Source organism: Phalaenopsis equestris, unplaced genomic scaffold (assembly GCF_001263595.1).
Source record: "Phalaenopsis equestris unplaced genomic scaffold, ASM126359v1 Scaffold000088, whole genome shotgun sequence".
Classification (NCBI taxonomy): Eukaryota; Viridiplantae; Streptophyta; class Magnoliopsida; order Asparagales; family Orchidaceae; genus Phalaenopsis; species Phalaenopsis equestris.
Window position 1 is genome coordinate 969,250 of NW_018164530.1, and position 14,547 is coordinate 983,796.

The 14,547-nt window shown below is 38.1% G+C and overlaps 1 protein-coding gene across 4 annotated transcripts in view; it reads right to left on the reverse strand.

Moving 5' to 3' along the window:
• The window catches only part of LOC110019955, a 32,927-nt gene that overhangs the window by 14,801 nt on the left and 3,579 nt on the right, over positions 1-14,547 (reverse strand). For 3 of the 4 annotated variants that reach the window (XM_020717862.1, XM_020717861.1, XM_020717863.1), the window contains exon 3: positions 13,518-13,852. In XM_020717862.1, the coding sequence (XP_020573521.1) occupies positions 13,518-13,852 (335 nt within the window). Of the gene's footprint in view, positions 1-8,672; positions 9,045-13,517; positions 13,853-14,547 lie in introns of those variants that run through there. The other variant, XM_020717864.1, reaches the window with a different exon arrangement.

The window sequence follows — 14,547 nt, forward strand, 5'->3', positions numbered from 1 at the left end:
ATATATATATATATATTGGAAGAAGAACATTATTCAGCTCCCTACATGTTAATCACAAAAGTTGAGTACAAAGATGGTGGTGAGAGGGTACCCCAAAGCTAAAATTCCAAAAAATACATTACACACCCATAAGGGGGTTCCTCGACCACATTGCAACTCCACTCAAAAAGTAAACTAAATACAATATTGTATACCCAAAACATTTACCTATACACAGGAATATGTACCAAAAAATCCAAAACCGAAAGGTGCTCCAAAAAATTCGAAACGCTTGAGCCTATGCTTGGAGGATCTTTTGAGGCAAAAAGAAGAAGACCTATACAAAAAAAAAACACAGCAAAGAGAAAGGGCCGCAGTAGCACCAAACCATCCAGGCAAGAGAGGCGGCAACAAGAAAATCAGCTCAAAAACTCGTAAATGCAGTCATCAATTGGGAAAGTCTCCAGACCAAAGGTTCTAGGCAACAAAGAAAACATAGCATCAAAACAGAAGGCCCCAAACCGAAGCATCAAACACCGTAACCTCCACCAAAAATGCAAGCCAATTCCACACAGATGCCACCCAAGAGCACAGGATCAAGGTCGCCTGATATAGTAGAGGTGCATAACAGGCAACAAACCCCATCTAAAAGAAACACCAGCAAGGAAAAAATAGTGCACCAAAAGCCGTCTCCCCACTTCACCAAACGAAAAGAAAACATAAAACAAAGCATCCCCTGCCCCATATCTACCAAACCGAGAGTAAAGAAGCAAACAAACTAGGGCCGAACAAATGAGGCATCAAAAAGATCACCATAGATCAAATAGTATAAAGCCCGAGGCAGCACTCTACCAACCAAAATATTGTCACAAGTAGCACCGGCATTAGCCAACCAGTTTATCGATCTATTTATTTCTCTAAATGTAAAACTCCAAATGATAGAGACATGCTCATTAACTTGTTTGATTCGTTTGAAATAATATGAAATGTCCCAAGGCACCGACCTAACCCCATTCACGATATCAATTAAAATTTTTGAGTCAGTCTCAATCAAAATCTGCTGCCAATTTAAAATGGCAGCAATAGAGACGGCAATTAAAACCGCCCTAGCTTCAGTTTCTAGAGGATTATCAATGACAAAAGGGGATGAGAAAATAAGCTTACACCTGCCCTCATCATCCAGGGCTATACCCCCCATCCACGTGTTAAATTTAACTCACCCACTTGGAGGAGGCCGCCATCTCATTCAATAGTATATATATATAATATATATATTGAAATTGCATGTTATCAATAGTATTAAATGATTGATGAGTCGTTTCTGTGCAAAACATCTGATTTTGTAGCATGTAAATATCTACTTAAATGTGCATGTGTTTAAGTCATTGTTATTCGGAAGCATAAACATGTGATAGTCTTTGCAAATTCTTTTATACATATAGTAAATTATCCATCTTCGTTGGCCATGTGCATGCCCCATTTTCGTTACCATTTATGTCTTAATAGAAAGTAGTTATTTACTGAGTTTGATTTTCAAATTCACACGTTGATATTTTTATATAACATGTTTCATACAGTCACTTATAGGGTCATCTCCACCTTTTCAGATTTAGATTTTCTATTGGTATTTTTCAATTTTGTATGAGTCACTGTATTTTCATTCGAGGTTTGGTAGTTGTTTCCTTATTTTCATTTTAGTTTCTTTAAATATATCGATTGTATACTTATTTATGGAATAAAATTTGAATTTTTCTTTTTTTCTTTTTATTATTACTTGCATATTCTTTTCCTTTTAAGAATAAAAAAATGTTTCAATTCTTTTCATCATGTCTTGTGTTGTCAATGTGTTACGCCTTTTGGACCCGGAGTGTGAAATCTAGTGTCTTGATCATTCATCTACCTCATCTGGATCGCTCCTTCATTCTTCAGTGTCGTCAATGTCGTTTGAATCATGCATATAGATCGCTCATTCATTCTTATAGGCACTATCTGCATAGCCTTCATCCTGCAACAGGATTTGGGCATCTGCATCATTCCACTTCCTCTGTGTTGTTATCTTCATCTATTTTGTCAATATCGATCGACATTGTCTACGTCGTTCTACTACGGTACGCTTCGTCTTCATCCCAATGAGCTTCTTCTGCTTCGTTCGACTTTGTTGGTTACACTGTTGGTGGAGTTGATTGTCTACTATAGTTCGGTATCATTATTATCTAGCATTCCTCTGCTTTGTTCCTTTAATTACCAATTCAGCCTCCTTGAATATTTGGTGAAAATCATAGATGTGCAAGAAAAATATGTTGTGACAAGTTTGGTTTCATCAGTAACTAAAATTACAGATAAAATGTTAAATGACATCAATTATTTTAATTTGAATAAAATTATGAGACTAATTAAGAACTATTTCTTAGGAGAGTCCCCTCACTGACAATCCCCCTGCTGAGACTGATTCAAATAATTCAAAGTTGATGAGAGTTGATGTCATATGTTGATACAAATACGAAACCCTATCAAACCTAATCAATATAGTCATATTACTCATTGCGACTGTGTTAAATATGTGATGAAGGAATTGACATTTGTCTTTTCTGGGAGAGATTATTTCTTGAATATTAGATGTACGCAAGGATTTTATATCGAGCTGAATAACAAGATCAATCATTTAACATGTATCATATGCACATTAAACGTGCTTATGAAGAATTCAATGCACTATTTCCCTTCAATACTGATGTCTGAATTCAACAAGCTCAAAGAGAATAAATGACTATTATGAGTTTTCTAGTTTGCCTCAACTCTTATTATGAAAGTGTCAGATCACAAATCATATATGACCCTGGAGTTACTACACTAAGGGAAGCCTATACTAGAGTGTTGTGTACTATCCTAAGTTCTCAAGCTTCATCTGTACAATAACCTAGTGATTTTGCTAGCCAAAAAAAATACAGAAATCAGTAAACCTCAATCTCAACACAATTATGGAAGTGGAACTCCGAATTCTGAAAAATCAAAGCTCGAGAGTAATGTGCTACTGCTGCCATTAACATGCTCATATGAAGAAAACATGTCAGAAGTTGCTCAAAAAGAATCATAAGGGTTTTAGAACATAATCGGCTCATATGGTCACTACAAATAAGGCCTCTCATGGTCAGACTTTCTCGATATATGTAGATGAATATGCTAAATTCATTCAATTCAAGAAGCATCCAAGAAATCTCCCTTGTCACCGCCCTTGCTGAGTTCGGTAATAATGACACTTTTTTTTTCTTCTTCCACATAATGGATCATTGATTTTGGTGGCACAGATCACATGACAGGTAATTCACAACTGTTTTTCACCTTTCATAAGCATCTTTCTTCTGTCACCTTAACAGATACATCTACCTCTAATATTCTTGGTTCTGACGCCATTACTGTTACACCTACAATGCCTTTAATGTTTGTCCTTAGTTTACCTTAATGCTTTTTTAATCTTGTTCTGTTAGCAAGAATACATAAGCTCTTAATTGTTGTATTTTATACTTCTCTAACCATTGTCTTTTTCAAAATCTTAAGACAAAGAAGATTATTGGTAAATCAAGAGAATCGAAAGGGATATACACTTTAGGTAATAAATTACCTCGACCCATAGCCTGTCCAAGCATCTTGTCTCCATTTGTGGTCTATGGTCGATTAAGTCATCTATCTTTACCAATGCTAAAAAAATTATATCCTCAGTTTTAGCAAGTTTCTTCTTTAAATTGTGAATCGCGACAATTTATTAAACAACATAATGTGTCTTCAATTCCCATAATTAATAAAAGAGCTAGTCATAATTTTTAGTTTGTTCATTCTGATATATGGGAACCTTGTCCAGTTTTATCTAATTAATTTCAATAATTTGTCACATTTATTAATGAGTTTTCTCATATGATTTATATTTACTTGATGAAATCTTGTTCTGAGCTATTATCACATTTTCAATCTTTTTTTGTTGAAATTAAAACTCAATTCAATCTTTTTGTTAAGATTCGAAGAAATGACAATGTCAAAGAATATTAACTTGCATTTTTTCAGACATGCATGGCATAAAACGGAATGCTTCGCCAATCATCATGTGCTGATACCCTATCCTAAAATGAAGTAGCTGAAAGAAAAACTAGACATCTTCTTGAGGCAGATAGAGTTTTTTCTTTTCCTTTTTTTTTCAAACAAACATACTCAAGTAATTCTGAGTTGATGCAATTTTTATTACATACTTTTTAATCAATTGGATGTTTTCTACTGTTTTACAGGGCCAAATACCCTACCAAGTTCTAATTTCAACCAACTCTCTCATTCCTATTAAACCATGTATAGTTGGAAGTATTTGATTTGTTTGTGACACTCGTCCACCGATTTCTAAATTGGAAAGTTGTCTTTCTAGGATACTCTCGTTTGCAAAGAAGTATTGATGTTATTCCCTTTTCTTAAACACGTACATGGTCACTGTTGATGTCACCTTTTCTGAACAAGTCTCATTCTTTGGTGACGAATTTCTGTCTAAATCCTCACAAAATTTTGATGAGTGGTTAATGTATCACATCATCAGTTCAACTCCATTTCCACCACCAATGCCTCGGCCTAGACCACATATCACTAATGTATATTAGAGAAGACCTCGTCCCCATGGTCCTAGTCAAACATTGGTCCCTCTTCTTCAGTGGATCCTTCTCTTAGAGACTTTGATTTACCAATTGCTCTTTGAAGAAGTAAACATCAATGTGCCTCTCACAGTTTCTCGTGTTAATTATCATTACATATGTTCAACTTCTTGCTCGTTTATTGTTTCCCTTGACTATGTTGAGGTCACTAGATATTTTCAACAAGCCCTATCCCATTTTTTTGTGGAGGGCAGTGATGATTGATGAAATGAATGTCTTAATTGAAAATGAAACTTAGAAATTAGATGAATTACACTTTGGCAAGAAGGTTGTCTCCTTTAAATGGGTCTTTGCAGTTAAGTTACATTATGATGGAGTTGTAGTTCGCCTCGGAGCTCGCTTGATTGTTAAGAGCTGATATTGGAATCAAGATTAAAATAAGGTGCAGAGAAACACAACACAATCACTTGTAATTTTATAGAAGCCAAGGAATAGAAAATAAAACAAATTGAAAGCAAATAACACTGGAAAATACCAAGGAATAGGATGTAGGTGGTGTCAATGCGAGAAAGGATGTGGGAAAGTTCTAGGAAAGATAAATATCATTTGGAGACCAAGATACAGTTGAAGCACCACTTGGAACCCTAGGATACAGCCTTAGAAAAGGAAAAAAGGAGTTGGAGGCCCTACAAACTCAAATCAATCAAAGAATAAACCCTAAACATCAAAGAAACACTTAAACCTATTACTATTATCAGTGAACTCCATTCCAATTGGGCGGCAACCCTAGGCCTATAGAGGGTCGATCGACCCTCCCTCAATCTGGATTGAGCTAGTCTCGATCCTGCCCAACCCTCGCGTCAGTTTACCGAAGTTGGTGGGGCTTCGACCTCATCTGTCAAAGCTCCTTACTCCTCATAACCAGGTGTCAGATCAACCACGTTTAAAGTCGCAGAGCTGCTAAAATCTCCCGAGATTGGAGGGCCTTCAACAACATCTCTAAAAGCGCCTGGATCCCACTATAGGATGCACTGTCCCGCAAAACTCCTGTGAAGATTTCTGAAATTGTGAGTAACCATCATTTTCTGTCCAACCATCTGTGGGTACACCGTTGAACTAAATTGAAACTTCATATCAAGTGTACTCCACAAAGCCCTCCAAAAGTAGCTCAAGGTTGGTTCATTCCTCACTGAAGTGAAGACAAGTTGAACCACCCCTAAAGGTGGCAACCATAGCGGTAAGTTGTAGGTAGGGATATCCTGAGACTCTCTCAGCAGCGGTTTCCCTGTGTTTGATAGCATCTCTTCAGTCCCACTACCCTCTAATATCACCAAAATTAATCCCACCGGAGCCTCTCTCATGGCAAGAGCAACTATAAAATTAGGCTCATTAATAAGAAGAAGAACTACACGCCTTCCATCCTTGATGAATGAGTAAGTGTTCTTGAATCCATCATGTTGAGTCGTGCGATCAAACTGGCATGACCTCCCCAACAGATATGACAGGCATCCATGGGTACATACATATTACCACATCTGATCATGCAACGGATCCTCTATAGAAACTCTATAAAGCATCTTCTGTCGTCTTCTCTTTGTTCACTGACTTCAAATTCTCCCACCACAAAGAGGCACTCTTCTTCAATTTTAGAGCAACAGGCTTGACCTGCCCATCAGTTTGCACCTCCTTATAATAAAAAATTCTCTCAACAGTCTACGACCACTAAATAAAGTCATTTGAATTCTTCCTCCCATCGAACTTCAGTAATTCTACCTTCGCCCCCATGTCTCCATGTCCTCCAAAAGTCACTCCATCCCTCGGCTTCCTCTGATACTTAATCTCAAAGCGTCGTGGCCTATCCTCCTCTTGACTGGAATCATTCTTATTGATGGGATTCAGATTTATCTCCATCTCTTCTTTGAATCTAACTATCACAATCGAGGGGATGTGAGGAGGTCGAGGATAATCACCACCTCGGACGAGCTACAGCTGAAGCCCCGCCTGTCTTCGGATACAGCGCTCGAAAGAGAAACTTGGACGTCGATGATTGTCCTGACAAAAAAAAAACTGAAAAAAAAACATTGTAAAACATGAAAAATAATATATTTATAGACTTGGGGTAAATAGGAGTGGACCATACTGAAAATAGGAGGGAAATCCACGAAAAGAAAGTATAGACAGACCCTCCTGAACTAGTCTGAGCCGTGATCTCCAGCGGCATTGTAGCAGGGGTCGCGAATAGCACCCCTGTGGAACAGATCCTGCCTAATTCACAATGACTCACCCTACCATTGTGTATTCAGTTAGCACTATAAGTCAATTCATATCTTCCCCTACAATCCATCATTGGTCAGATCTTGAACAAAATTGTTACCACTGAATATTGGACAAGTTTCTAAATTGATTGAAGATTCATCACTGAATATTGTGTTTTCTGTTTGTGGCAATTTGGTCTCACAAAAGAATAATAAACAAAATATAGTATCACGATCCAGCGCAAAATCTAAGTATCAAGCAATGGTGCAAGCTTCATGTGAATTGATATGGATTTCTCAATTTCTGGTTGAAATGAGTTTTAAGATAACATTTCCAGCGAAGTTGTGATGTGATAACCAAGCCAGAATTCATATTGTTTCAAACACTATTTTCCATGAACGAACTAACACATTGAGATAGATTGACATTTCATTTGTGAAAAGATTTAACAAAATGTGATTTCTACAACTCACGTAAAAACTGATGAGCAACTAGAGAACATTTTCATAAAAGCCCTTAATGGAACTAGAGTCACTTATATTTCTAACAAGTTGGGCATGATAAATATACATGCTCTAGCTTGAACGGAAGTGCTATGGAAAGCATCAAATCTAATGGTGGAATATTAAGAAGCGTATGTATTAGAAAACTTGTTATTAGGTACCTAATTAGAGGAAATCTAATTACAGAATCATTCCTATATTAGAAATATCCTAATATGTAGAGATAAAAGTGTATATAAATAAGGAGCATATGCTTTCAATTGAGGAATAAGAAGAAAATTTTCCCATTAAAAATTCATCGAGGTTGCATAGGTCAGAGTGGCAAACTAATTACAAGTATCCGAGTGACCCACGCTTTGTGATGTACTCCTTGTTGCAAGTCATTTATTGAACTTATTGATTGATAAACGAAATGACAACCTACATTCAACATAGTCAAGTCATGAAATAGTAAACAATTAAGATAAATTTATTTTAAAAAATGACAATAAATAGCACGTTTCAAAAAAATATGCATGCCGCCTCATGCAGCTTTCTTCTTCAGCATATATGAAATAGACAAATCTGTTTTTTTTCATATTAGCATTATGATACTAATTTTGCTTCTCAATCACAATAATATCAGTTTAAATAAGTCTAATATACCCAACAAAAAATAAATAATCTACAGCAAATTGGACGAACAGAGGGAAGGATGGTAATTTACTCACTGTTATTGATTATCTGCACTAGGAGAGCACGGAACCTGCTATAACCATTTTAGTTTTCTTAAATAATTTCAAATTAGTTTCAGCTCTAAATCCTAGAATTACAGTTTGCACTACAGTTATTCAATATTGAAACTAACCACCACCCATTTAATCTCACCAACTTAAATTCTACCAAATCTACTTCTGGCTCAAATAAGCTCAAATTCTTATGAGCTTCTCTGATAAACAAGATGCGGATAGATTTATGCTCTAAACTATCACCAATGGCTTCTACGCTTCAAAAGGAAAAGAATGGTTCACTAAACAACTCAGTGATGGTATTCAATTTGGACATCACGAACTATGAAAATTTTGAATACGTTCACTTTTACATCATTTAAAATTAGTCTTTCCAGCTGCAAAAGTTGTCATGAATGTTTTTTTTTTTTTCTCGCAGATAAATTATCTCGCAGATAAATTAAGACAGCTAATTAAGACAGCTTTCTTGCACTGCCACACTTTGGCAGGTCTGGTTGTAAAATGCTTGTTCATCGCAGAAACTTTTCAAAAATAACAAAATGGTAATATTTAAACAAAAATATGATAACAATGGGTGAAAAAAATTGTGGAATAACAGCTCTAAATACATTCTTAGTATGGGTCAATAACACGAAGTAACAATCAAAACCATACTCTCATGAGTACAAGAAAAGAAAGTGCCAAATAATATTGACAGAGGAGTGTTGCGAACATTACGACTGCAAATAAGAAGTAAATTCCAACTTCCAAGTTTTATGCCAACAGGAGTAACAGAGAAGAAGAAAATGATTTAGTTTGCTGTTTTGGAGGAGAAATAGTTGACTTCTCGATATAATTTCCGTATTATCTATTTCCTTGTGCTGATAGGCTGATTAACGATCCTTGCTTCCCTCTTTCTACCAATGCGAAGAACTGCAGCTTGTTTCTGCCTTCGGCTGTATCTATTTATTTTGCTCCTGTACATATAAAAATATGTCAGCACAAATCTCAAGGCAAATAAACGACTTAGGAGGATGACATTGACGATGGAGCATAGCTATTGATGACCATCTTGACCTGGATGTTGGCAAAGAAGACGTCTTGTTTGAACAATAGACGGAATGTGACAGGAGATGTTCCGCAGAGCGGGGATCATTACTCAAGATGATCGACAAAAAACGCTCATTAGATATCAATCAAGTCAAAGCATACCAGACAATCGGCAACTCTCGTCGATCGAATCAGTCTCAGATCTTATTATATGTGAATAACTCTGCAATTACCACACAAAAAATACCTCTAAAAGATTAATAATGATGAGACTAATATGTACTTTGGTAATTTTGGGACTTATGCCAATAAATAAAGGGTCTGCGTCATGAATAAAGAACACTCTTTTACTGGGAAAAAATTTGCTTACGTCACAGTTATATAAAGGGTATTGGGGAGCCTATAACCCACCTATAACCTACAAATATTTGAAAACAGAAGCGTGGAACTTACTATAAGGTACAGGTAGTTTACAGGTATGTTAGAGGGAAGTTACAGAGGGTATATCCCGGATATAACCCCCAAATACCCTCTGTGACTCTGTCTAACCCTGACGTACGCAGCGCTACGTACGTCTTACGTACGAAATTTTTTTCCCATTTACTCTCACCCCTCCCTCTTTATCTCTCTCTCTTGCATCACTTCCTAGCAGAACATTTTATTCATTGAATGTGTTATCCGAACACTTTTAGATTCAACATCTTTTAAGGTGCGGTAAGATTTGAGAACAACATGCACCCAACAGTTTATGGAATAATTCATTCAACAAGACTTGCAAGATTTGAGAACTCAAATCACAACCAGATATCAGGACAGTTCGCAAAAGTATTTAGGGCAGTCGTTGCCCAAGCAATGGCCCTAGTTCCAAGAGAAGAGTCAGCATGACAAGAACCACCAGCCAACAATGGAAAGAGGGTGATCCACCTGCAGGAAAAGCCCGAAGACGGTCTATACAAAGACAGTGTCGGATCTGCCCCCGTGGAAGAGAGAAAAACGATCAGTGCTGACCAAGGTACAAAGGCCGTCGGAAAACGCCTTCTCCCTATAGGTCTTTGGAGTTGAACCTTCTGAGAAGTTCAAGATACCGATCTTAGATCCGTATAAAGGATGGTCGAATCCCACGAACGAAGTCCCACCAGGAGTCGTCACGGTGGAAATCCCAAAATCCGATACACCATGAGTCTCGAGAACATCCTCGCCGCTCCCTTCAAATAATGCCAAAACAATATAAACATATATTGATATATACAAGCAACTAAAATGAGGAAGATATGTTTACCTTCAGTACATTCTTCCGTCAATCCAGTGGGGACAGACCAACCCTCATCTCTCCCAAACAAGGATCACTTTTCCCCCGATGTTTCTTCGAACCCGCTCTTTTTTCGGCGACCTTCTCTATGGCCGCTTCTCAAACGTCAGATGACACCCATAATCCTTCAGCCATGGTCTCGTCATCGTCGGATCTCACTTCCCGAGTGTCAGAGACACTGACCCTCGAATAGCGCCATCTGACCTCTGAGATTACACGAAAGTATTCACTTTCTTTATCTCGTTTTCCACTGGAACAGTACCGATCCCCAGCCACTAGTGCAAGAGTCCACCAAGAATTTCGCTTACCAATCTTTTATCTTATTCTCAAGTTCCACCAAACGGATCTTGGAACCGAAGACAAATTGAGCATAGTCGTTCCAGCATATTCAGAAGAAGAAGAGGTGGTTGAACAATTCGAGCGACCAAGGGATCTTCATCCTTCAGCAAAAGAAGACGAAAGCCATTATGAAGGCCACGGAGTTGTAAAGAGCTTGGGCAGGAATAACCTCTTACCATCCAAAAATTGATCAAATTTTGCTTACAAAGCAGCAGACGAAGAACCATTTAAACTGATCTTTATAGAAAATCAAATCTGAAAAGAAATGGTATGTCGCCCGCTCATGGTTGGCGACTGTCATAAATGCAGAGACTTTAAATCTCCCTCACTTCTATCGCAGAGAAAATCGAGACTTCTGAGGCTGGAATCAACCCAAACAATTCTTGGAAGTATTTCTGCCCCATACGTTCAGTGGCAATGCAGAAGGGAGGAGGGGAGAAGAAGAATAAGGGGGAGAAAATAGTCACAAAAAAAAGGCCACAATGCTCTATCCTAATCATATATATTTATTTTATATATATATATAAATATATATATCACATTAGCAAGGAAAAACGAAACGCCTCTGACAAGATTGATGCGACAAGAGCCGTGCAGTACTTGAGGAGAAGCAAACATTACCATAAATAGAAAATTCGTATTTTATATATTCATTTATTTACAAAATGAGGGAGCATCTCACCACACCCTCGGATACAGCTAGGAGAGGAAAAAACTAACTAAGCGGTCGTTTGTGGCTTCGTCCGGGACAAACCCCTTTGACGCAGCCGCTCATACATAAACTCGCCTCCCAACTTAAAAGGGGTAATTCTGACTATCCCTCAATTGGGCAGCAAAACCCTCTCTAACAACCGACAGCTCCTGATACAGCCGAGTCATCTCCACAAGACCAACCGGCATCTCCACTCGAAAACAACTTCCTCAGAAAGTGCAGCGACTTCTTTCTCTACACGATCGACTAGCTCCAAGAACTCAGCAACTCCATCATCGTTATCCACCTGAGGTTGTACTATGAGACAATTAAAGCACTCTTCCATTTCAGCAAGGTGGCGGCGCACCAGAAAGTTGGCATACACCCGACACCCCCAAGGTGTCGCCTCCTTCGCTGCCGCGCTAGGAGGAATTTGGCCGCCCACACTCCTGCCTCCGCCCAAGGGATTCCTCTGGACCACAACGTCTGGCTCCACAATGCCCCGCTACATGGTCCCTTGTTCCAAAGCAATCTGCTCCTTAGTATTCTCTCCCCTCTCCTCGGCATGAACCACAGAGGCCATATCGCCCTTAGGGTCGGCGTCAGTGTCTGAGGAAGTATAAGCGATATTCAGAGCTCCTGCACTGCAAAAGGAATACAAAAAGCATTATTCAATCTACAAACCCAAAAATTGATACCATTCAGAAGTGGTGTAAGAGATGAAGTCATCAGCGGTCTCCTAAAGTCCTCCACCCATCGAGAAAAAGCCATTGTTTTGTAGCTGAGGTTGAGCCCCAGCTTCAGTCGGCAGCTTCCCGAACTCTAGGGGAGTCATAGTCGCCGCGGCAGTGTGAACATATATTCCTCCCCTTTGGGCAGGAGTGGTTGCCTCAATGGGTGTCCTGAAAGACGATCGTCGGTTTGCCTTTCAACCTCCTCCGCAACTCTCCCTGTGATGGACCTACACAAAACCCGAAAAACCCAATTCTATCTTCATTTCCCCTTGCTCGTGACCCACAACAATTTGCTTCTTGCCCAAATCTACCACAGAAGCCTCGCCTGTTGGTTTTCTCTACGCATTGGGTTTACAAGCCTTCGCCCGCATATCACTCATTGCTTTGAGGATGGCGTTTTTATAGGCTGATGGCGCTCCCTCACCAGACACATGGCAGCCACGAAAAAGAAGAGATAGAAGACTAAAGAAGAGGGAAGAAAAAGAAACGACGCAAAGCCTCCTTGCCCTAAGGCCTATTTATAATGATTCGGGCACAAAAATCCAAATCCTTTATTGTGCAATAATGCATTTAATTATTTCATGTAATTTAAAAAAATTGTCTATCCTTGTGTGTTATGCGGCTTTCAAGGAACAAGAGAATCAGAAAGTTGAATATGTACATATAAAAATATGTCGGCACAAATCTCGAGGTAGATAAACGGCACAGGAGGATGACATTGACGATCAGGCATAGTTGCTGACGAACGTCTTAAGCTGGATGTTGGCAAGTGAGGTGTCTTGTCTGAACGATCGGCGGAACGTGTCAGGAGATGTTCTGCATGAGTAGGGATCAGTCCTCAAGACGATCGACAAGAGGCTCTCTTTCAGATTAGATATCGATCAAGTCAAGGCATACTAGACGATCAGAAACTTTCATCGATCGAATCAGTCTTCAGTCTTATTATATGTGAATAACTCTGTAATTGTCAAAAAAGTCCCCTGAAAAAATAATAATGAGAGGGCTAATATATACTTTTGTAATGTTGGAACCTATGTTTATAAATAAGAGTCCATGCCATTAATAAATGACACTCTTTTACTGTCTCATACTGTGCTCTCTCTCCACTTCCAAGCAGAATGTTCTACTTCTTGGGTTTGTTTCCCGAACACTTTTGAATTCAACAACTGCGTTATTGATAAAGATGAGAGCAAGCTATAAACTAAGAAGCGCTAAAATAAAGGTCGTGGTGTCAATAAGAGTAAAAAAGAGCCCTAAACAAGTAAAAACTGCCTACAAAAAATGTAGCTTATATATAAAAAACACCTAAAGTTTTAGCATCAGAAACCTCATATAAAGGAGCCCAGAAGTGAGCACCATCCCTCCAATAGCCCACTTGACCTTCTCATTCGGTGGAAGTTTACTAAACCACTGCTGAAAATCTTGAAGGACTCCATAAGACTGATCCCCAGAACTTAAACCAGATTGAGAAACCTTCCAAGAACTAGAAATTGATTCTATGCTTGCTTTTCCTCCATAACAATATTGCACATCAACATCATTGTTGCTAAATTTATCTTGCTTCACAGCAAAACCTGCAAGGTGGCACAGTTCTGTGCCGTTAGACGCCCATTCTCTTGCTCTACCACAGATAATGTCCCCTAATCCACAAGGAGATAATACCTGTTACAACCAGAAATAATGAGACCCTTCCACATGAATATAACTCGATAAGCAAATATAAAAGACAAATTTCTACGCAGAAATATAAGAAAAACATTCTGCTTCCAAGTCGATTCTCATAATATTAATATTTAAATGAGGCATTGTGCACATTAGGGCTGTCAAAAAAGTTTATCGTTCATAAACATCCCGTGTTTGACCCTCTAAGTAGCTCTTTGTTTTGTTTGTTAAAAAAGTTTATGTTCATAATTTGTAAATAACTCAAGTCCCCCAAGCTAAGTAGCACTTTGTTTTGTTCGTTAAGCAAGCAAGCAGAGAACGAACAAATATTTTGAAGTCGTTTTATAAACAAGCAGAACATGAATATATTTTGCTTGATTAAAGAGTTAAATAAATAGCATTATTATAACATTTTTATATTAATTTTTTATGTTGTATCGAAAAAAAAATGTTATATTATATAATTTTTAAAATCGTTCTAGCTGATTTCAAGCCAAACACAAGCTGAAATGCACAAACGAATTCAAATCGAACCAAACACAATTATGTTATTCACGGGACATTTGAAAACAAGCTTGTTTCGACAATATATATGCATCCTATATATGTGTGTATGTACGCGAGCGCGCGCGCGTGTGTATATATATATATATATATATATATATATATATATACAAACAAAACTAACACAAACA